This window comes from Peromyscus maniculatus, chromosome 3, assembly GCF_049852395.1.
Source record: "Peromyscus maniculatus bairdii isolate BWxNUB_F1_BW_parent chromosome 3, HU_Pman_BW_mat_3.1, whole genome shotgun sequence".
In the NCBI taxonomy this organism is placed as follows: Eukaryota; Metazoa; Chordata; class Mammalia; order Rodentia; family Cricetidae; genus Peromyscus; species Peromyscus maniculatus.
In genome coordinates, this window is record NC_134854.1 from 135,291,255 (window position 1) to 135,318,830 (window position 27,576).

The following is a 27,576-nucleotide window of genomic DNA, read 5'->3' on the forward strand; positions in this document are numbered from 1 at the left end:
TAAATTTATTGCTTTGAATGTATTTGGTTCTTTAATTTAAAAAAATTAGTGCCTGGGCAGTTAATTTTCTACTTGCCCAGGATACAACAAAAACCAAAACTAACCCAAGCTTCTCAATGAGCCTGGTTAGCAAGGTCTCAAATGCCGTTTACAGACAAAATGCTGTCCTTGCTTTCAAGCAAGGCATAATGGGAAAGAAGAGGCTTTGGAGTCAGACATCTTTGTTTCAAATCCTGGCTCTATCAGCATATCAACTTGGAAAAAAATCATATAATCTCACTACCTCATTTTCACTTCCCTCTATAAAAAGGGAATGCTGGGGCTGGCAGGATGGCTCAGAGGCACTGGCTGCTCTTCCAGAGGTCCTGAGTTCAATTCCCAGCAACCACATGGTGGCTCACAACCATCTGTAATGACATCTGTGCCCTCTTCTGGTGTTCTGCCCTGTATACATAATAAATAAATCTATTTAAAAAGGGGGGTGGGGGAATGCTGCTTACTGTGTTTAATAATCACAGATATTAAATGAATTAATACATGGTAGACCCAAGTAATAGGCGATTCATAATGGTAGCTACAGTTACTATTTAGCATGAAACAAATCTAACTCCCAAGTTAAGTTTTGATTACTTTGAAGTTCTGTTATCGTCATGCAGCTATTAAACAATTGTGTCCTTGAATATGCTTGCATGTCCTTGATGGATGAGAAATTTTAATATGTGAAAGGTATTTGGGGGTTCAAGATGAGAGGTGTGATAAATATAAGATGCCATTGTTTTTGCCTGTACTTTCTTCAGGGTATCCTGTCTTGGTAGTGAATGGAAGAGGGCCTGGTCCCTGGGGCAGTGCAGAAGGCACTTTCATCATCTCACTCACTGCAAATGTCATGTGAGGTTTCATGGAAGTATTAAGAGATCCAATTAAGAAGAATAGTTCTGAGTCTAAACCAGCCCAGAGTGGCTTCTCTAGGGGAAACTCCCCGCTCTGCTGGTACGTTTGTGTTTGTCATTAGGGACACCTTGTATCCCAGGTGCCTGCCTTGAGACATCTGCCTGTACTGGCTTCATGTTACACACAAATCCACATTCAATAACACTATTATTTATAGGCTTAGTTATGTTAAACAGACTTTCACTAAAGTTCTTTCTTATTCTAGTGGCTGGTGGTTGTGGAAAGAGAAGGGGTTAGAATGGGAAATGAACTATTAGTTTAAGGGAAGAGTAGGTGTTATGCTATCATGCGTTGCTTTTCGCCTTTGTGCAGCCCTGAATCTGTGGAGGCTAGTCCAGCAGTTAATGAGAAGAGCGTGTATTCCACTCATAATTATGGGACCACTCAGAGGCATGGGTGTCGAGGACTGCCTTATGCTGTGAGTATGCACTTGTTTCTCTCCAGAGCAGTGATCTTCCTGGAGTGTAATCCATTCTTATACATTGTGACTTTCTTGAAATGTTTATATGCAGCATGACGAAGTTGCCCCTTTTGCACTTCCCTGCCTCCAGCGGACGTCTAGCCCTGCATCATTGTTCTTGTTTTTATGTCCCAGTTGACCTTGGCATTTTGTTTTATCACTTTCCTGGTTGAAGCCAAAAAACAAAGGGTACTACTTTCTTCTTTCTTTCCATATGTACCATACTTTAGGGGAGAGAGGGGCCAGTGTTTGGACACTGTTGATTTAAAAAATCTTATTTTCAGGATCATAATTACGGAGCCCCTCCTCCTCCGACACCTCCTGCTTCTCCCCCTGTCCAGACGATCATCCCTCGTTCTGACCTGAATGGCCTGCCGTCGCCCGTAGAGGAACGCTGTGGAGACAGCCCGAACTCTGAAGGAGAGACTGTTCCTACCTGGTGTCCTTGTGGTCTTTCTCAGGATGGCTTCCTTCTCAACTGTGACAAGTGCAGGTAAGATCCTGTTCTATTTAAATTCAAACCTGGGTTGCTGGGATTAGGGTTTCTTATCAGTAGGGAAAAGCTCAAAGTATTCTTTCTTGTGTTTGTTAATGTAGATGATTCCTTAGTGCTCCTTGGCTCGAATTCTCTGCACTAGGTGAGAATTGCTGACAACAAGGAATGAGAGATTGATGTTAAAGCTATTGAATTTGATATGAAATTTAATGTCCTGGAAACATTTGGTAGGTGGGAGGGAGGGGGTAGTATATGCAGAGACACTTCTCCCATGTATGATGTGATGTGCTGCATGCTGCTGGAAGGACTACTTTAAGTTTATTTTCCCTCTTTAGGGGAATGAGCAGGGGGAAGGTTATTAGACTTCATCGGCGGAAGCAGGACAACATATCAGGTGAGCCGAAGGTGGGTTAAACCCACATTTTGACTAACTATTTTGTGATTTAAATGTTCTCCTATAGTACATAACTATCTTCACATAAAGAAGTCCCCACAAAGGCACTATAGAGCTCTATTTGGGAAATAAAAGACCTCTACTGGTGAAATTATTCTTTGTGAGCACCAAAAATAAATGTATTCCCTTTTCTTTAAGTTATTCATTTATAGTTAAAAAGCAGTGTAGTTTATTTTGAAGGGGAAAAAATAGATGGAATACAGAATAAATCTTATACTTAATGTCGTCAACAACATCTTATTTTCAGAAGAAAGATGGGGCCTATGTTGATTTAATAGATGTAGAGTTACAGTAGAAGTAATGACTTACTAGATGTGATACTCATGGAGGGGAGGAAGTTGATGTTAGTACCTGAACTGTGAAATCATCTTATTTCAGGTGGGGATAGCAGTGCAACAGAAAGCTGGGATGAGGAGCTTTCTCCTTCCACTGTGTTGTACACAGCAACACAGCACACACCTACAAGCATCACCTTAACTGTTAGAAGAACCAAACCCAAGAAGCGGAAAAAGAGTCCAGAAAAGGGTCGTGCAGCACCAAAGACGAAGAAGATTAAGGTATGCAAAACATAAACAAACAAACAAATAAATAAAACTTGAATAGAAGTATGTCTGAAATAGCTCAGATTTTTGAACAAGAATACACTTAATTTTTTTTTAAAGAAATTTGATGCCAGTGTTGGGCCACTTTATTTCTCAAAAATAAACTGGTTTATATTATGTATAAATAGATCAGACTCTCTTCTAACCTACCTAACCATCACCATAGTCTCAGTTTCTTCTACTCCACCCACCAGCCCAGGTATGGAATTCCAGCCCTACCCGGTATAATCTTGTATGAGTTGCAGCCTCAAGTCTAGGCTTCCACAATGCTTACATCATCTCCCTACTTCTCTGCCCCAGAGCAATCTGAAGTTCTTTTCTTGGTTACATGGCTGGCCTCAATGTCATTATTAGGTTGATTGGTTGTCCTTGTAGCTAGACAAAACAACACCAAAAATCAGAAAACATCTCTTGAATGGTCTCGGTTTCCTTAGTGTCTTGGTCACTTTCCTATACTCTTAAATAAAAGATCTCCAGAAGAAATCTTTTGTGTTTTCTATTCTTTCTTTCCCATCACAGCAACTTGGTTGCTCCCAGGTCACTTGCCCACCCTTTGTAAAGGGGATTGGTCTTTGTTTCCTTCTTAATTTCAAAACTGATAATCTGCAATTTAAGGATTTTAACTATTACTTTCTGTCAGGGGTATGTATAGTATTTAAGTGGTACATGCTCTTATGTATTAGTTACGTATTAGTTGTCTAGTTCCACCAAAGTGTTGGAATTCATATCTATGTTCATTAGCCTTTGAACTGTCCTTTTTCTTGATCATAGTTTGAGATACACCATTGTATTGGTTACACAGAGAAAATAAGACAGTGCCTTAGTTTTAGTCTCATAGGTATAACTCATTCTTGGTACCAAGTTTTGTTTTGTTCTGCTGTTTTCCTCTTTGGGATAGGCATTTCAAGAGGGATCCCGGAAGTCTTTGCGGATGAAGGTAAGGGGTAACCTTCCCTGATGCTGTGTTTTATGTTTGGTCTTGCATTTTGGTAGGCTTCTTTCCTGGCATTGATGATCTGAGAATCTTGTAGTCTGCTTTTCATGAGTTTGTAATTGTTGCTATTCAGTTTTCATAGAGCTTTTCTCCACAATGGATTTTCTTGGCTATTTTGTGAAATATTTTCACGTTTCTGTTTCATTAGCTGCCTTTGTGGTTGTGGGGTAAGTCACAGTTTTTTAAACCAAATGAGGGTAGTGTGTTATATTCTTGTGATTGGGTTCAACTTCAGGAGTGAGGTTTTTTCGGCTGATGAGCCAGGCTCTCTTGTAAACCTTCCCTGACAATATGTGGACTTGGAATCACCATTTGGAAGGATAACTCCTTAGCAGGAAATTTGTGTTGTTAATATGAGGTAGTCTTATTGAAATAGCACTTTTTTGTTTTTGTTTGGTCATATCTGTTTGGTGGAGATTTATATAATACTAGTTATCAAATAGTAGGGCTTATGTGGCTTGGTGGGTGTATGTATGTGTGTATGAGAGAGAGTGAGTGAGTTGGAGAAGGGAGAAGTAATGTGCTTTTTAGATACTGGCTGGTTTTGTTTTTTGTTGTTGTACTGGTTGGTTTATAAAAGTTAACAGAACGGACTTTTGGCTATACTTTCTCGTGTCTTCTTTTCCGTGTTCACTTATAAGTGATTTAGGATTCAAGATCTTTAGTTTGAATTTAAGTTGTAGTTTGGTTCTTTAAGTATTCATATCCCTAAATCTCTTAGTTTGACCATTACATACACGGTGACATCTTAACTTAGGATGAACTTATTGGAATTACTTTGTGTTTATTTGGAGCACTGTTGATGTTATCAGTGATATCAAGTGACACTTTACCTGAAATTTGAAGGTCTCACCTCTTGTGTGAATAGGAGACAACTTTCACAACCACAAACCTTCAGAGGCCTGAGCTGTGTTTTGTAACACATTTATAATCATTTCTTTAATGAGATAGATCTCTTTGGTTTTTTTTTGTTTTTGTTTTTGTTTTTTTTTTTTGTTTTTTGTTTTTTTTGGTTTTTTGAGACAGGGTTTCTCTGCGTAGCTTTGCACCTTTCCTGGAGCTCACTTGGTAGCCCAGGCTGGCCTCGAACTCACAGAGATCCGCCTGGCTCTGCCTCCCGAGTGCTGGGATTAAAGGCATGCGCCACCACTGCCCGGCCGAGATAGATCTCTTTGCATAGCCAAATTTATTTTAACTTCTCATTTCATTTTATTTCATTTACTAAGAAGGACCTACTTGGAATTTGGGGGCTAACTGTAGACCTCAACTGTAAAGCCTTTTTTCTACTATCAGATAATTACTGAAACTAACTCCAGAATTTCAAAATCTTTAGGAAGGCATCTGTTGCTCTCAGAAAAGTTCACATTAACTATCACTTTGTTTATAGTTTCAGCATATCCTCAGAGGTGTGTTAAAATCTAAATAGAAAGAAAAAAGTTTTTACTTTAATGATTTTATAATTTTAGTTGGGTTATTAAATCCTCCTCCACTCCCTCTGGGATCTGAGGACCGAACCCAGGGCCTTTTTCTTGCTAAGCAAGCACTCTACCACTGAGCTAAATCCCCAACCCCTGGTTACTAAATTTTGTCCTCACAGTTCATGAGAACTTGCCTAAATATCCAAGTATGAGCTATGAGAATGGATAGAAAACAGCATTTGGGCTTTTAATTTCAAAGTCAAGAGCTTTCCCACTAGACACAACTCTTAGCCACTAGTTTTGGTACTTTATTGATCAGGTAAAGGCACTTTATGCCAAGCCTGACAGCCTGACTTTGATCCCTGGGACCCTTGTGGCAGAAAGGGAATTAACTTGCTCAAGCTGTTCTCTTACCTCCACTAGACTACTGTGGCACATGAACACCAGTAAAATAAATATTAAAAATAAAACAATAAGGGGCTGGAGAGATGGCTCAGAGGTTCAGAGCACTGACTGCTCTTCCAAAGGTTCTGAGTTCAATTCCCAGCAACCACATGGTGGCTCACAACCATCTGTAATGAGATCTGGTGCCCTCTTCTGGCCTGCAGGGATACATGCAGACAGAACACTGTATACATAATAAATAAATAAATCTCTAAAAAGTAAAAATATAAAAATAAAAAAATAAAGTTAACTGATATTTCTTCACATTTGGATAATTCTTTATGATAGATGACATAGAATGACAGTACGTTATTCAGAGTGCATTTAGCAATGTTCCCAAATGGTAATTTTTCCTGTGGGTGGTAAGATTATAAACTAGTATTGCTAATGAAGATAATAGGTGACACAAAAACACAATCATTCTAACACAAAGACAAACCATTTGTAATGCTGTACTAACAAAGCTGAATATTAATCTATTTTGAAATTTTATGTACTATAACAACTTAAGATTCTTTTTGCTTTTTTATGGAATTTTTTAGGAATTTGATATAAATCTTGATATGAAGAAATTGATTTTTATGACTTAAAATGGTCATGAAGTCAGTAATGGGTAAAAATACTGACTAGATTAATTTCTCACTTTATAAGTGGGCAGACAAGTTTTCTCACTTGAAGTTGTCCAAGATCTCACAGTTCATTGGCAACAGAAGCCTGATCCCCTGATTCTTAGTCCATTGCTCTTATAATAACATGCCAGTTGCCATGTGAAAACAAGTGTCTTGCTTGTTCTGCCCCCCATATTCATGAATGGTCTCTTACTAATTCACTTGATCTTTGTTCTCTACAGAATTCTCCCTCTGAAGCACAGAATTTAGATGAAAATACCACTGAGGGCTGGGAAAATCGGATAAGACTATGGACTGATGAGTATGAAGAAGCTTTCACTAATCAGTATAGTGCGGATGTACAGAATGCCCTTGAGCAACATCTACATTCTAACAAGGAATTTGTGGGCAAACCTGCTGTTTTAGACACTATAAATAAGACTGAACTGGCCTGTAATAATACAGTAATTGGTTCCCAAATGCAGGTGAGAACTAAAGCATTAAAGACAACAAAAGATTGAGATTTTTGTAGTACCCAAAGTACAAGAATGAGTTGGAATTATAGGTCCTTACAGAATAATAAATGAAGTACCTTCCTGTTGATCATTGTTGACCAAAATCAGATTACAGTAACTAAACTGTCTAGATACATATTTTAGAAATGTCTTATTTAATAAAGGAGATGGAAGTTTCTAATGCAGCCTAGATAGGAATTACAAAAGATTTATGCTAATCAAACTAATCTCATAGAGTAGATACAGCTCCACTGAAATTGTAAGTTTTTCTCTGGTCTTGCCTTTTCTGGTATCACTAGTTGGACCATGTGTCCTGGGAAGATTCAGCTATGTCAAAATGAAAATTTTCTGATCTCCAAGCTATAACACACAGATAAAACCTGAAAATTTTCCACAGTTACAAAACATTGTAAATTTTTACCACATTGCTGTTGCTATTCTTAAATGTTAATGCTCTGTTTTTATTCAGTTACAGCTGGGGAGAGTCACTCGTGTTCAAAAGCACCGGAAAATCCTGAGGGCTGCAAGAGATTTGGCTTTAGACACTCTTATAATAGAATATCGTGGGAAAGTCATGTTACGACAACAATTTGAGGTCAATGGGCATTTCTTCAAAAAGTAAGAACGTCATTCATTGAGCACTGAGGGCTTGTATAGTTCTCACTGACCAGTCAATATTGCTCTGAAAATCATCCTACTTGATGGGCTGCTTCTGAGGAAAAGCTAATGATTAAATAAGCTCATGCCTGTCTGCTGTTGGTACCAAAGGGCAAATAAATCTGCAAAATGTTTAGTGTATGAAGTGGTGATGACTCCTTTCCAAGCCCAGCATTCCTTGCTTTGTGTTTATTCTTTAATGAAAAGCAGACAAGTTTGTGGTATTTTCTAGCTTAGGAATTGCAAATGACCGCTCCTTATTGTGTCAGCATATGATTCACATTTGTAGTCGTGGGGTGGCCTTTTTGTTTGTGTTGAGAATTACAGGAATTTTAATTGTATCCCTAGACCATATCCCTTTGTGCTCTTCTACTCAAAATTCAATGGTGTAGAGATGTGTGTGGATGCTCGTACTTTCGGTAATGATGCTCGGTTCATCAGAAGATCATGTACACCAAATGCAGAGGTAAGCAATCCTTAGCAACTTCCCTTTCAATGGAACCACCAAAGGACACGTTTACTGAAGAAACAATCTGAAAACTTCACCCAGATAAAGGTCTGTAGTTATTAGTTGTATGATCTTTAAATGCAATAGTTAAAAAAAAAAAAAAAAGAAGTATGGTGCCATATGGAGATAAGGACATTTCTTTAGAGAGCACAGAAATGAGAAGAGGCAAGTTAGTATTTGTAAGAAGTAAGACAAACTGGATAGATAAAGTCTATAAATTGGACTGGGGGGAGAGAAAAGGCCATGTGGTAGTAGTTGTTATTAGGTCCAGCTAAGCCATTTGTCTTCACTTTTATAGATTTTGGAAAATAGTGTTTTGTAAGAATTTCTAGGCATTTCTAAAATTAATAAATTTGGTGCATTCACAGAAAGTGCAGTAAGATTAACGGAGCTTTGTTTGCAAGCTAAGGGAATGTAATTCTCCAGCAGAATGCAGATAATCTTTAAAATATAAAACGATTTTACTCTGATTTCTAACATTATTGGGTTTTTTTCATTTTGAAGAAGTCTAATGGTCTGTTCGTTACTTTAAAATAATTTCAAATGAAATGATGGGATTAAATAAAATAACAGACTACTCAAAATGGGCAGAAATTATTTGACTCACAAACTTTTCCCCTTAATGGAAAACTTGATCTTAAAGGCAAGCCTAATGATACCTTGTTCACACAGGTGAGACACATGATTGCAGATGGGATGATTCACCTGTGTATCTATGCTGTATCGGCGATCACCAAGGATGCTGAAGTCACCATTGCATTTGATTATGAATATAGTAACTGGTAAGACATCAGAAACTTTTCCAAGCATGAATGAATGACATTGTTAAGATTTTAACTCAAAAAGTCTGTTTTCAATCCCCCCCCTTTTTTTTTTGCTTTGCCTATTCTTTTCACAAGTAATGTATTTTCTGCCTAGAAGTTATGTAATCCCAGCACATGGGTGGCAGAAGCAAGTGGATCTTTATGAGTTCCAGGTCTCCCTGGTCTACAGAGGGAGTTCCATGCCAGCTAGACACTGTCTCAAAAAAAACTGCTGTAGGGAGAACTGATTCAGTAGAGATTTGCTTTCTTTCGACTTCTGTACATAGGTTACAAGTAGAGATACACAGAAAAACCATATTTATTGAAATATCATACCTATCCTAAGTTTTTCAAAGATAACATCAGAGGAAATTAGTACATTAATGTTTCAAAAAGTGAATGGATGATATGCCATAATGTTCTGTTTTCAAGTCATTGAGATACATTTGGTTGTTTCTTTGACACAGTAATTACAAAGTGGACTGTGCATGTCACAAGGGAAACCGGAACTGCCCTATACAGAAAAGAAATCCCAATGCTGCAGAATTGCCGCTCCCACCGCCTCCTAGCTTTCCCACTATTGGAGCAGAAACCAGACGTAGAAAGGCACGGCGGAAAGAGCTGGAAATGGAGCAACAAAATGAGGCTCCAGAAGAGAATCATAACCCACAACCACAAGAAGTTCCAGAAAAAGTAACTGTTTCCAGTGAGCATGAGGTAATCTCCCCGGCCAAGTAGGGATGTCTGAACTCAGGTTGCCATGAGTTGTTTTAGAAACGTCATACTAAAACATTTTATGCTATATACATCAACATGAATATATTTATTTGGGTTTTCTTTTCATTTTATAATATTAACCCTGAGACCAAGCCGAGGCATTGTGGCGCGTGCCTTTAATACCAGCCCTCAGGAGGTAGAGGCAGGTGAATCTCTGAGTTCCAGGACAACTGTGCTGTTACACAGAGAAACCCTGTCTTGGGGGGAAACAAACACACGCACACACGCGCGCGCGACGTGTCTCAAATAAAGAGAGAAAACAAAAATAATAATATCAAGAACTGTCCTTTCAAGGCCTGGTATGGTGATGCACACATAATAATCCCAGCATCTATAAGGCTGAGGCTTGATCAGGAATCTGAGGCCACGTTAGACTGTATAATAAGACCCTGTCTCAAGAAATGTACAAACAAAAATAAAGCATCCTTTGACTCATAGACCGTCTGCTCAGCATAAGGACCTGGGCTTAATTCCTAGCATAGGGCATAGAAAGGGGTTGGAAAGTAATGATGCCAGAATAAAAAGCAGGTTGATGTTGCTTGGAGCTTGAGTATAATCTAATAGTGCTTCTGTCTTAAAGGAAGTTGACAATCCAGAAGAAAAACCTGAAGAAGAAGAAGAAGAGGAAGAAGAAGAAGAAAAAGATGAGGCTACAGATGACCAGGAGAACCCAGCTCATGGCAGGAGGGTAAGTAGCATCCAGTAGCTGTTTCTGCATTTCTCCCAACTCTGGGATTTTACCATAAAGTAGACTTCATTATAGTTTTTACTTATTTTTCTACATGTAGGCACACACACAGTAGTTTATAGTAACTGTCTAATAATGGTTTTAAGATATTCCCTTCTAACAATTGGATTTTCCTAAAACTTGGTGAAGAAGACCAGAGTTTGTTGGATTAGGAATTTTCTTGCTTTGTTTTTAATTTTTATATTTAAAAACAAAATCAAGTAGAGCTGGTGATAGCAAAGTTATTCAGTAACTTTGTACACAAACAAGGTCTCGATTTCGAGCCCAAATTCCTGGGAGGATGGGGAGAAAGTCAACTTTGTTAGCCCGCTTATCTCCATGACAGAAATGTGTAAAAAAAACAACTTACAGGAAGCCTGGTTTACTTGGGCTTAAATTTCACAGGTTTTAGTCCAGATCTGCCAGCTTCATTGCTTTAGAAGCAAGCAGAAATAGGACAGCAGGAGTTCATTGCAAAGAAAAATTGCTTACCTCATTGCTACCAGGAAGCAGAGGGAAAAGAGAGTGAAGGGACCAAAAACAGAATATGCCCTTCCAAGACACACCCCTGTTGGCTTGCTTCATCCGAGTAGGTGCCAGTTCCTAGGGTTTCCACAACCTCCCAGTAGTATTTTCAAGCCTTTGGGGCACATTTTATGTCTAAGCCATATTACTTTTTTTGTCAAATAGATTAAAGTAATTTGTTAAGTGTGTTTATTTGTGCTTAGAAAAAGTTTAATGACAATTTACTTCATTTTGAGCTCTGAAAATAGGACAGAAATTGGTTGTGGTTGCTTTTATATACTAAAATATGTGAAGGTGTAGCTCAGCTGTTTTTAAAATTTTTAGCTTTTGAATTTGCTTTATTTTACAACTGCTTCCTATATTTAAAATAAAATTTTGAAATTTTGTCCAGCAATGTATGTGCTACCTTAATAATACCTTGAATAAGTTGTTATAAACTACACTAATGGTTGCTTCTAAAATAGCTGCACCTGCATCTGGTTTAACCTTCCTTCTTTTTTTTCTAGACTCGGGAAGATAGGAAGGTTGAAGCCATCATGCATGCCTTTGAAAATTTAGAGAAAAGAAAGAAACGGCGGGATCAGCCTGTAGAACAGAGCAACTCAGACATAGAGATTACTACCAGCAGTTCAGAGACAGCCATTGGAGAAGAGACAAAAACTGCAACTCCTGAGTCTGAAGTTAGCAACCCCATCTCAAATATTGCCATCCCAAGCACCCCACAGAGCACTGGTGTGAATACAAGGAGGTCTTCCCACACTGGGGTAAGAGAGAGAAAACTCTTACAGTCTGTATGTCTACTAACGTCAGTTGTCTTTTTTTAGAATGGTAAATTATTTTCAACTTGGCTCTGTATCAGAATAAGTAAAGCCATTTTGATCTGAACAGCTGATTTGTGGGGTGCAGGTGAAGTCAAAATTTAAATGACAAAGTCCTCAGCACTTAACTGTCTCCCAGATAAGCAGGGTGGTGAGTTCATAGAATCATTTGGTTTGGATACTGGGTTTGGTGTAGCTTAGTGTGAGGAATGCTTGCTGAGCATGCAGAAGGCCTAACCTAGCTTAGTCTCCAACCCCAAGGGAAGAAAGCAAATCATTGTGTTTCTCTCATGGATACTCTGAATAGCCCAGTTACATGCCTCTTTTAGGGGCTTCTCTAAGCCTGTCTGTTTCTTCCCTGACCTAGAAGTAACTAAGGCTTAACATAAAACCTCTGGGTATAGAAAACAAACAAGAATTGCCTTTCCTGCTAGGAAGCTTTCTATCAGGTAGTCATCTTTAGCTGGCTTCTGACCTATTTTTATTTTATATTTGTTTATTAGTAACTAAAGTAACTTAGCCAAATGTTTATCTATGGTCTGTTTAGGTGATATAACTCTATAAAATTTTGCACTTAAAGATTACATTTTAAAAATTGTTTTGAAGCCAGGCAGTGGTGGCGCACGCCTTTCATCCCAGCAGTCGGGAGACAGAGCCAGGTGGGTCTCTGTGAGTTCAAGGCCAGCCTGGTCTACATTGTGAGATCCAGGACAGGCATCAAAACTACCCAGAGTAACCCCATCTCGGGAAAAAAAAAAAGTTTGCTTTGTAGACCAGGCTAGCCTCAAATTCACAGAGATCTGCCTGCCTCTGCCTCCTAAGTGCTGAGGTTAAAGATATGTGACACCCATGCCCAGTTCAGATTTTTTTTATTTCTATGTGAATGGTTACATGTTTGTATGTGCACATGTGTGTGTTCTTTTCACCATTATTCAGAATGCTTTAAATAGATTAAGCAAGAAACAGGTATAAAATTTCTGATGCTGGGTGAGAGGTGGCTTTTCTAATCCCAGCACTCAGGAATCTAAGGCAAGAGGATATAAGCTAGAGGCCAGCCTGGGAGATTGTATCTACAAAAGAGAAGAGAAATTTCTAGTAAACTTTGGCCCTGATGTTGTTACAGGATGTAGCTGCAGAGAAACCGGTCCCCAAACCACCTCCAGCTAAGCCTTCTAGACCCCGACCCAAGAGTCGCATTTCTCGGTACCGGACCAGTTCAGCCCAAAGACTAAAACGCCAGAAGCAGGCCAATGCACAACAGGCAGAGCTTTCACAAGCTGCCTTGGATGAAGGAGGAAGTAACAACTTAGTAACTCCTCCTGAAGCTGGAAATATAGACAGTTCAGGAGAGAACAGACAGTTGACGGGGTCTGACCCAACTGTGGTATCAGCTACTGGATCGCATGTCATCCGTGCTGCATCTAAATACCCCAAAACCAAAAAGGTAAGTGACAACATAAATCTAGTCTGGCAAGGAGTGTCTTAGTAAAACAAGAGGGTTTATAGTCCCCAGAAAAGAAATAATCTTAGAATTACTAGATTGAATGTTCTAGATAAAAGTTGTTTATGCTGAAAGCTAAAACCATCCCACTTACTTTTTGTTCACTTGATTTTAGACAGAAATTAAATCACTGATAACTGAAAGTGTTTTTTCTTTGTAAGCACAGGGAGGGTAAAGGAAAGATACCCTACATCCTCGTGATGGTTGCTGCATCTATTCTAGTTTTTAGATGAGGTTTGTCTTTGTGAACTACACTACTGTTTCAGATGGCTGTTACATATGCAGTGTTAACTAATGATTTTTTCTTTTAACCTTAGTATCTAGTTACAGAATGGTTGAATGACAAAGCCGAGAAGCAAGAGTGTCCTGTTGAGTGTCCTTTACGTATCACCACTGACCCAACTGTATTGGCAACAACCTTGAACATGCTACCGGGTCTTATTCATTCCCCGTTAATTTGTACCACCCCCAAACACTACATTCGCTTTGGCTCACCCTTTATGCCTGAGAGGCGTCGAAGGCCGCTTCTGCCTGATGGCACATTCAGCTCCTGTAAAAAGGTATGTGTATGCGTTGTGTGCATGTGTGTGCGCATGCCCACCTTTCTGTGAATGAAAATGTGTTTTAATAGTACAGTATGCATATAGTTGTAGCATATTTGGCATAATTGTCTAGATGCTCATGAATCTCTAGATAACTGTGAGTTTACATGGTATTAGTTGTTAAACATGAACATTGATGCATCAGGAGCCACACTGATCAAGTGGAATGTGTGCTTCATTTTTAGTGCTCAAATATGTGGCTATTCAGAATTGTCTTACCTGGAAGCTTTTCAGGTTACTGAGTGAAAGCACAAGGCAATTGATGGAATGGATGTATTTTGTAAATGGTTTTATGGTACTGGTTAGCATGGTCATTTGTGATTATTGATGTGTTATACTGGGCCCCAAACCCTTAGAGCACTGATGTACCCATAAAAATGGACAAGATTGTGGTTGTAACTAAGTAATCTATCACTGTTACTTCTTGAAGGAGTTTAGAGGAAAAATTACCTAATTGCCATGATTCCTGTTACTTGCTTAGGTAACAATGGGTTAGACTTCTTGTTCCCTAGAGAATATGGAATATGCTGTAAAAAGACTCTCTGCCATACGTGACTCTCTAGTTGAGTCTAGTACTAGTAGTATTTGGTAGTTGTTTTGAGAACACACTTTATTAATTTCCACAAGTTGTACATATTTTACAAACGTAATTTGGGAATAGATTGTTCTTCAAACCTATAGTGCTTTTCAGAAACAGGACATACTCTTCTTTAGATAGAGTTCTATTCCCTGGAACCCCCTTTTCTCTAATCCTCAGATCTGGATTCAGGCTGCCTCCCTCAGTGTCTGTCATTGCCCTCCTCCACTGGCACCACATACATGAGGATGCTGCTTGTAGCTTATTTGATGTGATGAAGTCTCCAACTCCAGGCAGGTCTTCCCTAGTTCCTCTAAACGCAAAGATTTTTCTCTTTCCCCAAGAACATGAATTATTTCTTGGGGGTGGGAATCTGAAGAACCAATCAGAATGGCATAGGCTATGGAAGGGAGGAGTGCAGCGGGCGTCTGCATAAAGGAAGGGCAGTGCTGCTGAGTCGGTAGCATGCGCTGCAGAAGCTTTAATGGTCTATCCTACCTAAGGAATGCAGGCACTTGGTTTGTGTGGAAAAACTTTCACATAGAAGAAATTCCGAGAACTTTGACCACGAGATCCTTGCCAAAGGGATTTTACAACTTAGTGTCATAAATGGCAATAGTTTTTGAAAAGCTGTTTACTAAAGGAATTTTGTCTAGGAAAATTCCTATTATACAGTTGTGTCTGTAGGGAAATCACTTATGCCAAGTCACTGAGATCTACTAGGTTGTCTTGGATCTTGAAGAGATGATCAGAAAAGGAAGATGATTTGTTGTACATACCAGTGATCACCAGCCATGGTAGTGCATGCTTGTTGTTTCATCATTCAGGAGGCTGAGACAAGGTTATTGTGTTGCCAGCTTGGGCTACATAGCAAAATTGCCTCTCAGAAACAAAACAAAACACCAATGACAAAAAAGAAAACATGATTTACTGGCTATGGTAAGTGATAGACTAAGTGTAGAATGGCAAAACTGAGACCTAGTTTGCCTACATTGCTCACCTCTTCATTCAGAGTAATAGCAGGAAGCTGATGTGATGGCTAAGTGGGCAAACACTTGTCACACAAGCCTAGTAAACCTGAATTCCATCCCCAGAACCCTATAGGAGAAAACCTATTCCACACCTTGCCCTCCAACATCCACATAGACGTGAAATCCACAACCATATACACAATAATAATGTTGTTTGTTTGTTTGTTTGTTTGTTTTTTCGAGACAGGGTTTCTCTGTAGTTTTGTGCCTTTCCTGGAACTCCCTCTGTAGTCCAGGCTGGCCTTGAACTCACAGAGATCCATCTGCCTCTGCCTCCCGAGTGCTGGAATTAAAAGCGTGCGCCACCACCGCCCGGCTGTTTTTTTAATTTTTTACTTTTTGGTTTTTCAAGACAGGGTTTCTCTGTCTCAACCACCCTGCTTAACTTTTTTTTTTTTTTTTAAAGGAACAGCAGAATCATAACAGCTTTTATGAAGAGTGTTGAGAATTAGAGAGATCCCATCTCTTCCTAAGGTGTATACTCAGTTAGTGGCTGGGGGTACATTTTCTTTGGTGGTAACAGGCACTGGCAAGAAGTTCCTGTAAACAACCCTAATTTGAAACTGTTTACTAAGTTTAAAAATAAATTAATAAGCAAGTAGAAGTTAGGTTGGTTACAAAAAAGGAAGATCAGCGAGAGTGGGAGGGGAATAAGAAAAAAATGGAAAGGGCATGTTCAAATACAGTATGGTTGTATATGGGAAACTAATGAGAACCATTACTGTACATAGTTAGTATATGCTAAGAAAATCAACTTTAAAACAAACAAAAAAAATTAGGATGTAGATAGTCTTAAAAGCATTTTCATCAAGCCAGGTAGTAAAATCTATTCTGGTGTTTAAGAAGAGTTGATGGGGGCTTTGGAGAGAAGTTTCACCAGTTAAGAGCACTTATTGCTCTTGCAAAAGACTCAGGTTCAATTCCGAGCACCCACATGGTGGTTCACAGCTATCTGTAACCCCAATTCCAGGAGATTTGATGCCCTCTTCTGACCTGCATGCATCCCACACACATGTACATTCAGGGAAAACACTCACATAGAAAATAAAGTTAATCTAGATTTTGTTTTGTTTTGTTTTTTTAAGGAAGATTAATGATAAATTAGTAGAGATTAATGTAAAGATTGTTGTAAGTAATGTAGACTAACTTTTGAATTGTCTTGGTAATTATGATGCAGAATTGTAATCTTTTTGTTCCTATCTTGCTTCCCCAACAAGAAGATACCCAAGCAAACAAGCAAACAAAAGTTTAAAACTATGACTTAGATTTAGTAGAAAATCCATTTGTTTGAGCTCTTTTTTTTGTTGTTTTATTACCATGTGTGTCGGGAGGTGGTTCTCATGGGGAAGTCACAGGACAACTCTCCCACCTTCATATCAAATTCATGTCATCAGGCATTTACAGCTAACATTTTTACCCACTGAGCCTTCTCGCCAGCAATTTTTGAGCTCCTTTTATCTGGCTATGTTTCAAATTTAGTTTATTTATTTATTTACTTACTTACTTGCCTTTAAAGACAGTCTCAAAATAATTCTGGCTGGCCTGCAATTCTATGTAGAACATACTAACCTCAAACTCGTGGAGATCTGCCTGCTTCTTGAGTGCTGGAATTAAAGGCATGAACCTAGCTTGGTTTAACATTGATATCTGTAGTATCTCCATTGGCAACAGATTGAAAGAAATTTAATTTGACCAAACTCTATGTTATATTCTCCAAGACTCTCTGACAATCCTCATCCTTAGTTGCCCCCATACACATACACGCACTTTTTTTTTTTTTTAAAGCAGGGCTAGGTATCTAACCATGGTTCTTCTTCTACGTGGTAGATAAGCACTTTACCACCAAGTTTTATCCCCAGCCCCATATCACTGTTTTAGAAAGAGATTATCATAGCAAGGCTGCTTCATTAAAACTGAATCTTGCCGGGCGGTGGTGGCGCACGCCTTTAATCCCAGCACTCGGGAGGCAGAGCCAGGCGGATCTCTGTGAGTTCGAGGCCAGCCTGGACTACCAAGTGAGTTCCAGGAAAAGGCGCAAAGCTACACAGAGAAACCCTGTCTCGAAAAACCAAAAAAAAAAAAAAAAAAAAAACTGAATCTTAAAATTATTGGTTAGTGGCCACTGATGTAGCTATTGAAGAGTGTTTGCATAGCATTCTCAAAGGTGGGAGTCCATCTCATAAACTGGGAGTGATGGTAGCACAGATGTATCATCATAGCACTTGGGAGAGTGGAAGCAGAAGGATGATAAGACCATCTTACCCTCCTTTCTTCCTAAAATACACATGGGAATTCAATTTAAATCACTGCTTTAATATTTTTGAAAAGAATCTAGATTGTATACAACATACAATTTTTTCTGGGCAGAGTAAACTAAACTATGTTTTTTTTAGCTAGAAATCTAAGTCTGCTTTTTGTTATGTGTGTTTTCCCTACATATATGTAAGCGCACTGCATGCACACCTGGTACATTTGGAGGTCAGAAGGATTCAGATCACCCAGAATTGGAGTTACAGGTGGTTGTAAGCATCTCTGTATGGGTGTTGGGAACCAAACCCAGGTCATCTCTGCAAGACCAGCATGTCCGCTGAACCACCAAGCCATTTCCAACACATAGAACAATATATATTCTTAGTCATAGACCTGCTGTTTCATTTATCATTAAAGTCAATAGACTTCCTAAGTTAAATGCAGTATAAGACAAGTTTGTGTCTGTATGTATGTTTGTACTCAGATTATTCATTTGTGAGAACATTTATTAATATCCTGGGAGTGTCTAAATTCAGTTGAGTCCAGTTCCCAAAAAAAATACACAAATTAATGTCTTTTTTATTCTTTTCTTATTAACATATAAGCCTTGAGTAAGTGCCCTTCTTTGTTCTGCATAAAGTCATCCTGGCATATGAAAAGGATATTTGGTCTCCTGGACTCTTTTGAAACTATGTTTTGTATTGTTTTATTGTATACCCCTGAAGGGTTGTTAATCTGTTCCTTTAAACATAAACATATTGTTGAAATTGGGAGGCAAGCAGGGATAAGTGAATGAGTGTATTGAAGAAGAAGGAGAAGATCCAGTCACTTGAATCCCATTGAGAAAAGAATTTGAAAATTGGGCATATTTCCAGTGCTATGCTACTAGGTTTCTTTGCATATTTGATCTCATTTCACCAGTATAATAACCCTATGGAATTGAGATTATTGGCTACAGTTCATAAGCCTAGTAGTTTTGTCTCAGAACCAGTAGTAGATTCTGAAATTTGCCCAAAGTAAGGCATCTCTAGTAATTCGCAAAGCAGATTTCAACCAAGGTCTTTACATTCCGTGACTTACTTAGTTCAGTGTTCTTTCTCCTTTTCAAACATGCACACCTCACACATCTTTAGGCCTCCTAAAAAACTTTTCAATATAGTTTATAAAAATAGAATTTTTTTCAGATTTCACTTATTCTGAATAGAATTTGCATAGGTGAGAAGAACAAGAATTTAAAAGTAATCTCTTATCTATGGGGTGTTAACTTGTTCAGCACAAAAAAATGGTCATATTCCTTTTTTATAATGGTAATGGTTGTGTTTAGCTTTGAAGGCAAGCCTAGCAACATCTTACTTCTCTATGTCCCATCTAGTTTTATGCTCCCTTTTTTGTAGTCTTTAAGATATAGAATGCAAACTCTTAGATGGCTTCTAGATATTGAAAATATGTTAATAATAATTTTTTTTTCTTTAATTTTTGGGCGGTGGAGTATCAAAATCTCAAATTTGAGTTCTTGTCTTCTGCTTTGTACAGAAAAATAAATTTGAAATAACTTGCATATAATGTAAATAAAAACATATATTTATAACAAAGGATTTTCCACTTGTACTCCCAAGATAGTTTTCACCCAGCTATGAAAAAGAACTTTAGACCAAGATGACCTCAGAGGCCTCCTCTACATTCTAAGGAGCTGTGCTTCTCATAGCCTGTGTGTGTTGGTACTCTGTGTGAGAGAGGAACTGTGCTTCTGATAGCCTGTTGATACTCTGTGTGAGAGAGCATGTCACTCTTGTTTTTGGCTTTTCACATACCTTGTCATGTCCTATAATATTAATGTGATTCAAGTGACTCCGGATATCCCTTTTCCCCCCCTATACCCATTCACTCATCTCTGTTTACTTTTTTTCTTCAATTTGGTAAACAAAGATATTTACATGATAGAGGATTTTTCATAGTAAAATTTCCTGGGTTTGTCTCAAGGTCTAAGATTCCAGCAACCACAAATCTTCTAGAACTTCTCTCTTAAAGAGAATATTTATTTACCTGTGGTATATGTTCTCTAAATGTGTAAAACTATAGTAGTTTATCTTTTTGTATTTGGAGATAGTCTGGCTGAAATTGATGCTTATTGTAATTAGATCTGTCTTCTGTCAGGATAGGAGAACCACAGAATGGTGAGCAACTTACAGCTGTGTAACTTAAGAAAACACAATTACAGATAATAAAATTCCTTTTCCATAGGATACATAGTCTTACCTTGTAATTTTTTGCAAGTTTTCTTCTGACTAGTTTTTCTCATCCATTCAGATTGCATATTAGCTCATAAAGGAAAAGGAAGTAACTGGAGTGTTCTTTACAAACTTTCCACAGAATCTCTCTCCTTTCTTTTTTCTTTTCTTCCCCAGTGATTATCATTGCTCAAGTATAACTTACCCAAACTACTTGACAGGGAAGAAGTTCATATGCACATTATCACTTAGAGAGTATACTTTTTAAAGTGTAGGCCTATCTTTAAACAATAATGCTATCCTATGCAATGTGAAAAGTTGAGTACTTTCCATTTTTTGTTGGTTGTTAGGATCCCGTTATATAATTCAGACTGTTTCAGTTTTGTGTAATAGAAAAAACTGACTTGACTGTGAGGGCTGAGAACGTAGATAGAGTGCCTCCCTTGGCTCAGACCCTAGCACCACAAAAACTTGGTATAGTGGTAAAATCCTGTAATTCTAGCTTAGAGGGTAGAGCAGAGGATCATAAGTTTAAGGTCATCTTTAGCTACACAGCAAGGCCAGCCTAGGCTGCATGAGACTATTTGAAAAATTATCTTCATTAAAGAGAAAGGAAAGAACAGCAAAAGCCAGCCTTGGTTGCACGGGCAGGACCCTGTCCAAAACCACTTGACTATGAAGCCCTGTGAATGTATTTGTATTGCATTTATCACCTGTTGGTATGTAGTGATCTCTTTAGAGCACTGAAATAGATGTTCTAAATAGTTTTAAGTGGTTTTTGAAAATTCTCTGGATTTTCCCCCCATTGTAGCGCTGGATAAAGCAAGCCTTGGAAGAAGGGATGACTCAGACATCATCTGTGCCCCAAGAGACTAGAACACAGCACCTATACCAAAGTAATGAGAATAGTAATTCTTCTAGTATCTGTAAAGACAATGCAGGTATGTATCTGGTCTTTTTCTAAATTTGACATGAGCAGTCATCATTTGAGGTTCACAGTAAAAATTTCAGTGTTGGTACTCTGATATAAAAAGAAATAGTGTGTTCTCTAAATAGCTACTTTACATCTGTCTTTACAGAGGAAGAGAAAGATCTCGAGTCAGGGATCAGTTTTCCCAGGACGACAAAGAAGGAACTAGACAGTATACAGATAACAGCAGAAATGGTTATAAAAAAGGTTAGATACGTTTAAAGTAGTAAGTTTAGGAAATCTTTATTTGTATTTTATAAGGGGAGGTAGTAGAAAGTGGTGGAACACTAATGCTCAGGGAAAAATGGAAATGTTAAATGGCTTGTTGGGTGGGATCTAGCTAAAGGGGCAGGAAAAAATGAAATTATGAGGAATCGTTACTGATTTTTTTTTTTTAAGGAGTTGCCCCAAGAACTATAAAATTCTTGAGATGACATGGCTTTAAATCCTCATGAGCCAAATGGCTATGGAAAAAAAATGATCAGATCCATTGTCTTTCACAGTATTTTATTGCAGGCTTCTAACTGTGAACGCATTGGTGCATTGATACCCTTTTTGTTTGTGTACTTATTACACAGGGTTTCTCTGTTTAATCTAGGCTGGTATCACACTCATCCTCCCCAGTACTCAAATTCAGATATGTACCATACCACCATCCTTGTGACACTCTTCACATTTTGCCAAGTTTTTTTTTTTTTTTTTAATCAAACTCTCCTTTTTGTGAAAATTATGCAGTATCAGCATAATTAGGAGATCCTTGGGTGTGACTCAGTGGTAGAACATGTACTTTTTTTTTTTTTTTTTAAGCTTTTGTTTCAGTCCCTGACTCGGACAAAGAAATAAATAAAGTAAACCATTCTCAGTGATTTCCATAAGCTTACCTGCAAATCAGTTTTCTGAATATTATATAATCAAAACCTACCATAGCCAGGTATGGTGATACACCCACCACTAGGGAGGCAAAATAAGACAATAAGATTGCTACAAGTTCAAGGCTGGGGTACATAGCAAGACCCTGTCTCAACAGAAATTATTACAAAACAAATCAGTTACTAAAACTCATGTTAAGGTTACAGCTAATGTAATACTTTGGACTTTTGTATTATTTGGGGGTGTTTTGTTTTCTGGGTTTTTTTGGGTTGCTTTTTTTGAACCATTATTTGTAGAATTGCTGAGTGATTATTATGAAGTTGAATTTAATTAAAAGAATATTACTAGTAATTGCTTTATATTAAAATTCTACTTTCATTTAAATTTTAATTTGTTCATTGAGACAGATTCAGGTTTGATTTAACAATTTTTGAGGCAGAACTCCCTCAATTTTGTCAACTTTTAGGCAGCTTTTAGAATGTAGTTAGAGTAGCTGAATATGTGACCTCTATCTGGTGGATATGTTGTGTAGGTATATAGCTAATCTTGGAAAACAGAGACTATAGAGCAGTTTATTTCCTGGCTTTCACATACTTAGAGAGAAATTGTCTTTGTTAGTACATGTCCTCAGTGGAATGGAATTAGCACTATTAGTCACCAACCTTTATTACATTTCTACCCTCCTCTCTAGCAAGCAATGAGAAACATTTCAGAACACGCCTTGCCCTTAAGGATCAATATAAACAGAAGAAAAGCATTACATAAATCAGTAGTCATCGCTAAAAAGTGGTGTGAATCATGAGGAATTATTTTGTTGTGTTTCAAAAAGTTTTGTTTACAAGAATACTAAGGAAAGTTGATGAAGATAGGAAAGTTGATACAGTAGAAAAAAATCAAGTATCTTTGTTTAAGGACCAGTTCTCTATCCTTAAATTGCATAATTACTAAATTTCTCTGACCATCATTTGTAAAGTGATACTAGCAATGCCTGCTTTATAAGGCTAATAGGAAACTGAAGAATATTTTATATAAAGTGCTTGGTTCAGCATCAGACCCATAATAGAAATTGCTGCTGTCATTTTACACAGAACACTCTTTGTTGTTGGGTATGAACTACCTAGGTTACAAATGATAAATTCTAGGTATGGTTGCACCTAGATGTAATGTGTAATCCCAGTAATAAAGACTGGTGAGAAAATCTTATTTTTTATTTCAACCTGGTCTGTATAGTAAGGCTATCAAAAGGAAAAGTCAAAGGATGCTAAAAGCTAAAATTGTATAAAAACAAGAGGTATTACGATTGATGCAGGGAAAAGATGTGATGATGTTCATTTGTAAATAACATTTATATGTCCCTAGGAATAATACCTTCATAATAAATGAAAAGTTCAGAACTAATAACAGTTGAGTAAAATCCTTGCTTAGAAGTAGAGTTAATACCACTTAAATACTAAGAAAATTAATGAAGACAGGTTTTTCATCCTCAAACTTAACAAAGCTAAGAAATTACAACCTGGGAATGGCCATACTTAGATATGTAATGCAAAACCACTATTGAGAAATGCTTTTTAAGTTTGAGCATAAAGTAAATTCAGTATTCACTAATGGAAAGAATAAATACTATCCATCCATATTCTTTCTACACCAATAGATTCCAAGGAACCATCATTTAAAAATTTGATTCTAAGTTTGCCTAAAATTTTTCAAATAAAACTTGGAAATGTAGTAATAAAGTATTTTGCTGAAAATACATAATTAGCTTCCCTGTGATACTAATGGCTGAATTATCATAGCACATGTGCAAGAGCAAATGAGAATATAGAACAGAACATTTAGATTAGGCTGTGAAATAAAGACATGGTAAATTGCTCTGGAATTTTCAACACTCGAGAGATTGTAAAATGATTAGATTCTTTGCCAGTGCAAATTCTAGTGCATTCAATATTTTCTCTTACTATGTTTGGGTTCTTTGTGTTTTGGCTAGTTGGTTTTGATTTATTTGGGTTTATTTTTTGAGACAAGGTCTCATTATGAAATCCTGGCCAGCCTTTAAGCTTGCCATCTTCGTGCCTTAGTCTTCTAAGTGCAGGTAGAGGTATGTACCACCACACCCAATACAATTCAAATAGTATTAATTCTTGTTTCTGTGGTCATACTGTCTTTGAGTTAATATAGTAATAGAAAGATTTTCAGTAAAAAATGATAGAACAATAATTCAACTAACAGTCTGTAAAGAGCCAGGTAGTGGTTGCCCATACCTTTAATCCCAGTACTGGGGGGGGGGGGGGAAGACAGGCAGATCTCTGAGTTTGAGGCCAGCCTGGTCTACAGAGGGAATTCCAGAACAGCCAGGGCCACACAGAGAAACACTGTCTCAAAAAAAATAAACAATGCCCCCCTCAAAGAAAGAAAAGAAAAAAATAATAAATAAACAGTATGTTGAGAATCATCATATGCTTGAAAAATATTTATAATCTTAAACTCACTGGTTGTTCTAGGTTCTATATAAAGATGTAGACACCAAATATTTATGTACAAAATTATTCATAATTGCTAATAGTTGCATAATTACATGGACAAAAATTTTTTAAAGCCCAAACTCCCAACTGTTGGAAAAAGTAGTAGAATTTGTCATTTGATCTGTGTTCACCTACATGATCATGATGAAATAATGTGTGCTGTCATTGACATTTTAAAAAAAATTGTGTGTGTATACACATGTACTTGGGTGCACATGTGCATTTGCAGTTTCAGAGGATATCTTGAGTCAGTTCTTTCCTTCTACCTTATAGGTCTTAAGGATTGAACTCAAGCAATCAGCCATGACAGCAAGCCTTCACTTTCTGAGCCATCTCATTGGCCCTTTTAATTTTTTTATCCATTTTACATACGAGCCACAGTTCCCCCCTCCACCCCCCTCCTTATTTTTATTCTTGGTTTGAGGTTATTGCCTAATGGTAGTACTTGCCTATCATGAGAAAAGCCTTTGGTTTGATCTCTGGTATCACAATTTTTTGAACAGTTTATCCTTGGTTGGCTTATCAAATTGATCTAAGACCAGGAGAAAGCATAGCATCACTTGTGAATTAGATTTGCTTACCTCCTTGAATCTGCAAGAGATTTAAAGGGTGATATATATGACCAGTTCTCTTGGAATATAAAGTTGGCGTGATATTTGTTTTTTAACATTTGAAATGGAGAAAGCAATGTAACACAACCACTCATGGGCCTGGTGGTATATGCTTTTAATCATAGCACTCAGGGCAGAGGCAGGCAGATCTCTGGGGTTGGAGGCCAGCCTGGTCTACAGATCAAGTTCCAGAACAACCAGGACTACACAGAGAAACCCTGTCTCGGAGGGGTAGGAGAGGTGAACTGTTAAAACTAGGGAGATGGTTCTACCACCACGCCCAGCTTGATAGTTCATCTTAAAGTTTAGTTTCCATAATAAATATAGCTGGCAGATGTTTTTTGATAAATTTATTAAACAGTCGTAAACATGATATTGTCAAACATGATATTGTCAAATTCCTGTTACATTGCTTTCTCCATTTCAAAGTTTAAAAAACAAACATCAAGCCAACTTTATATTCCTAAGAGAACTGGTCATATACATCATCCTTTAAATCTCTTGCAGAATACTTTCTATGTAAGTATAAGAGCCTAAGTTTGAAATTCATTCCTAGCACCCATGTAAAAAAGCCAGGCATGGATGAATATTCCTACAATTACCACATTGAAAGGCAGAAACAAGCAGATTTCTGAGCTTGCTGGCTAGCTAGCCTAGCCAAAACAGTCCAGTGAGAGGCTATCTCAGGGATAAGTAAGGTAGAGGCAGTTGGGTAAGACATCTATTATCCTCTGGCTTCTACATGCAGGTGTACAGACCCACCCACACATGGACTTGCATACATGTGCCACACATACTACAAACCCCTAAAAATATAAATTACTATGTAACTCCGCTGTTTTATTTTTATTATAACATATTTTAGAATTTTTTAGCTATAAGCATATTTTCTTCTTTCAAAGGGAAAGGAGATGTAAGTACTAGTAAAGAAGGATGAATGCTGGGTGGTGGTGACACACGCCTTTAATCCCAGCACTCGGGAAGCAGAGCCAGGCAGATCTCTGAGTTTGAGGCCAGCCTGGGCTACCAAGTGAGTTCCAGGAAAGGCGCAAAGCTACACAGAGAAATCCTGTCTCGGAAAAAACAAAAAAAGGGAGTGGGGGGATAAGTGTTGTCATATGCCAGTAATAGAGTTATATACCTAGAAAGCCAAGAAAATTAGCTGGAAAACTAGTAGCCATTTATTGAGTGGCTAAATTCAAAACCAGTATGTAAACATTTTAAAACATGAAGATGAGCAAATGGAGAAGTATGATCTATTCACAATAGTAATAAAAAGTAGGCGCGGTCGTGCACACGTTTTTAATTCCAGCACTCGGGAGGTAGAGTCAAGTGGATCTCTGAATTTGAGGCCAGCCTGGTCTACAGAGCGAGTTCCAGTACAGCCAGGGCTACACTAAGAAACTCTGTCTTAGAATAGCAAAATAAAAATAAAGAACACTGGAAATCAAGTTTCTTGAGGAGGAGGAGGAGGAAATTGAAGCTTGAATAGCTAAAAAGGATCATGAACTGTCAGTAGTGAGGGTGTGCCCCCAAATTACAGCTGATGATTGCATCACCAAACAAAATACTGAGTTGGGAGTTTTTTTTATTATAATATGCACATGGTTGCCTGATTACTACCATTTATTGCCAATATTATGTTGGTATTTCCAAAAATATCAGTATTGCTAGATGTGGTGCCTAGAATCCCAGCACTGGAGAGGTTGAGAAAGTAAAACCCTAAGTTTGAGACCAACCTAGACAACATTGTAAGGCCCTGTCTCAAAAAAAGGGGGGAAGGGGAGAAATGTATGTTAATATAAATTTCATATTGTATAGGAAATAGAATAACTTCCAGAAACAAGACCAGTATATTTAAAAACCTATAGAAATAAGCTAGGAGAACATTGTAGCTTAGCAGTAAAGTACTTGCCAGAAATATTTAAGGACCAAAAGTATGTGTAATAAATAATAGTCTAATGGAAATAATTGTTTTTTTAATTCAGTGAAGGAAGATTATAGTTGTCTTTCAATTACAGAAGATGTGCAAAGAAGAAAAAATGGTAGTAGTAGGCATTTGCCTCTAAGAAAGGTGGTGTAGAAATCAACTCCTTAAACTTCATTTTAAGTACTTCTTCCTTAAGAGTTTAAGCATAATTTAGGGTGTCAAGCTGCTGCACAATCCTGAAAACCTGAATTCAGATTCCAGAACCACGTAAAAAGCAGGATGCGTGGGGTGCTACTATAGTCCTAGCACTATTTTGGTGAGATGACGTTGTGGGACAGGCCAGAAGAGCCTCCATTCTGTGGTATAGAGGTCCTGCTTCAACAAGGTCAAAGGAGAGAGCAAACTCCCAAAAGTCACCTCTGACCTCCACAATGTGTAGTACACATGTACACTTTTTTTTTCTCTTAAGTATGAATTAGAGCAGGGATAGAGCTAAATGGTAGAGTGCTGCTTACCCAGCATGTGTGGATGTCCCACAGTTGAACCCTCAAAACAAGATAGAATGGGACTGCACACTTTGGAGACTGTGGCCTGGACTACATGCTGGGCCACAGTGAGAGACCTGCTCTCAAACACTCACATAAACATTCAGTTATAGACTGCTGGGCTATATATTGTGAGACCTTCCCCAAAAAAGTGGGCAGGAGGCATGCTGCCAAGCCTGACAACT

General features: G+C 37.9%; 1 protein-coding gene across 31 annotated transcripts in view; it reads left to right on the top strand.

Moving 5' to 3' along the window:
• Setd5 (SET domain containing 5) overlaps positions 1–27,576 on the top strand; it is an 89,945-nt gene that overhangs the window by 39,431 nt on the left and 22,938 nt on the right. For 3 of the 31 annotated variants that reach the window (XM_076567557.1, XM_076567562.1, XM_076567565.1), the window contains 16 exons: positions 798–990; positions 1,264–1,369; positions 1,753–1,904; positions 2,009–2,049; positions 2,243–2,301; positions 2,740–2,918; positions 6,670–6,912; positions 7,412–7,560; positions 7,948–8,065; positions 8,780–8,889; positions 9,378–9,627; positions 10,268–10,375; positions 11,446–11,703; positions 12,881–13,201; positions 13,576–13,818; positions 20,758–20,887. In XM_076567557.1, coding sequence (XP_076423672.1) covers positions 2,247–2,301; positions 2,740–2,918; positions 6,670–6,912; positions 7,412–7,560; positions 7,948–8,065; positions 8,780–8,889; positions 9,378–9,627; positions 10,268–10,375; positions 11,446–11,703; positions 12,881–13,201; positions 13,576–13,818; positions 20,758–20,887 — 2,164 coding nt within the window. In that variant the 5' untranslated portion in view covers positions 798–990; positions 1,264–1,369; positions 1,753–1,904; positions 2,009–2,049; positions 2,243–2,246. Of the gene's footprint in view, positions 1–797; positions 991–1,263; positions 1,370–1,463; positions 1,601–1,695; positions 1,905–2,008; positions 2,135–2,242; positions 2,302–2,739; positions 2,919–3,861; positions 3,901–6,669; positions 6,913–7,411; positions 7,561–7,947; positions 8,066–8,779; positions 8,890–9,377; positions 9,628–10,267; positions 10,376–11,445; positions 11,704–12,880; positions 13,202–13,575; positions 13,819–20,757; positions 20,888–27,576 lie in introns of those variants that run through there. The other 28 variants (XM_076567563.1, XM_076567558.1, XM_076567559.1 and 25 more) reach the window with 17 other exon arrangements.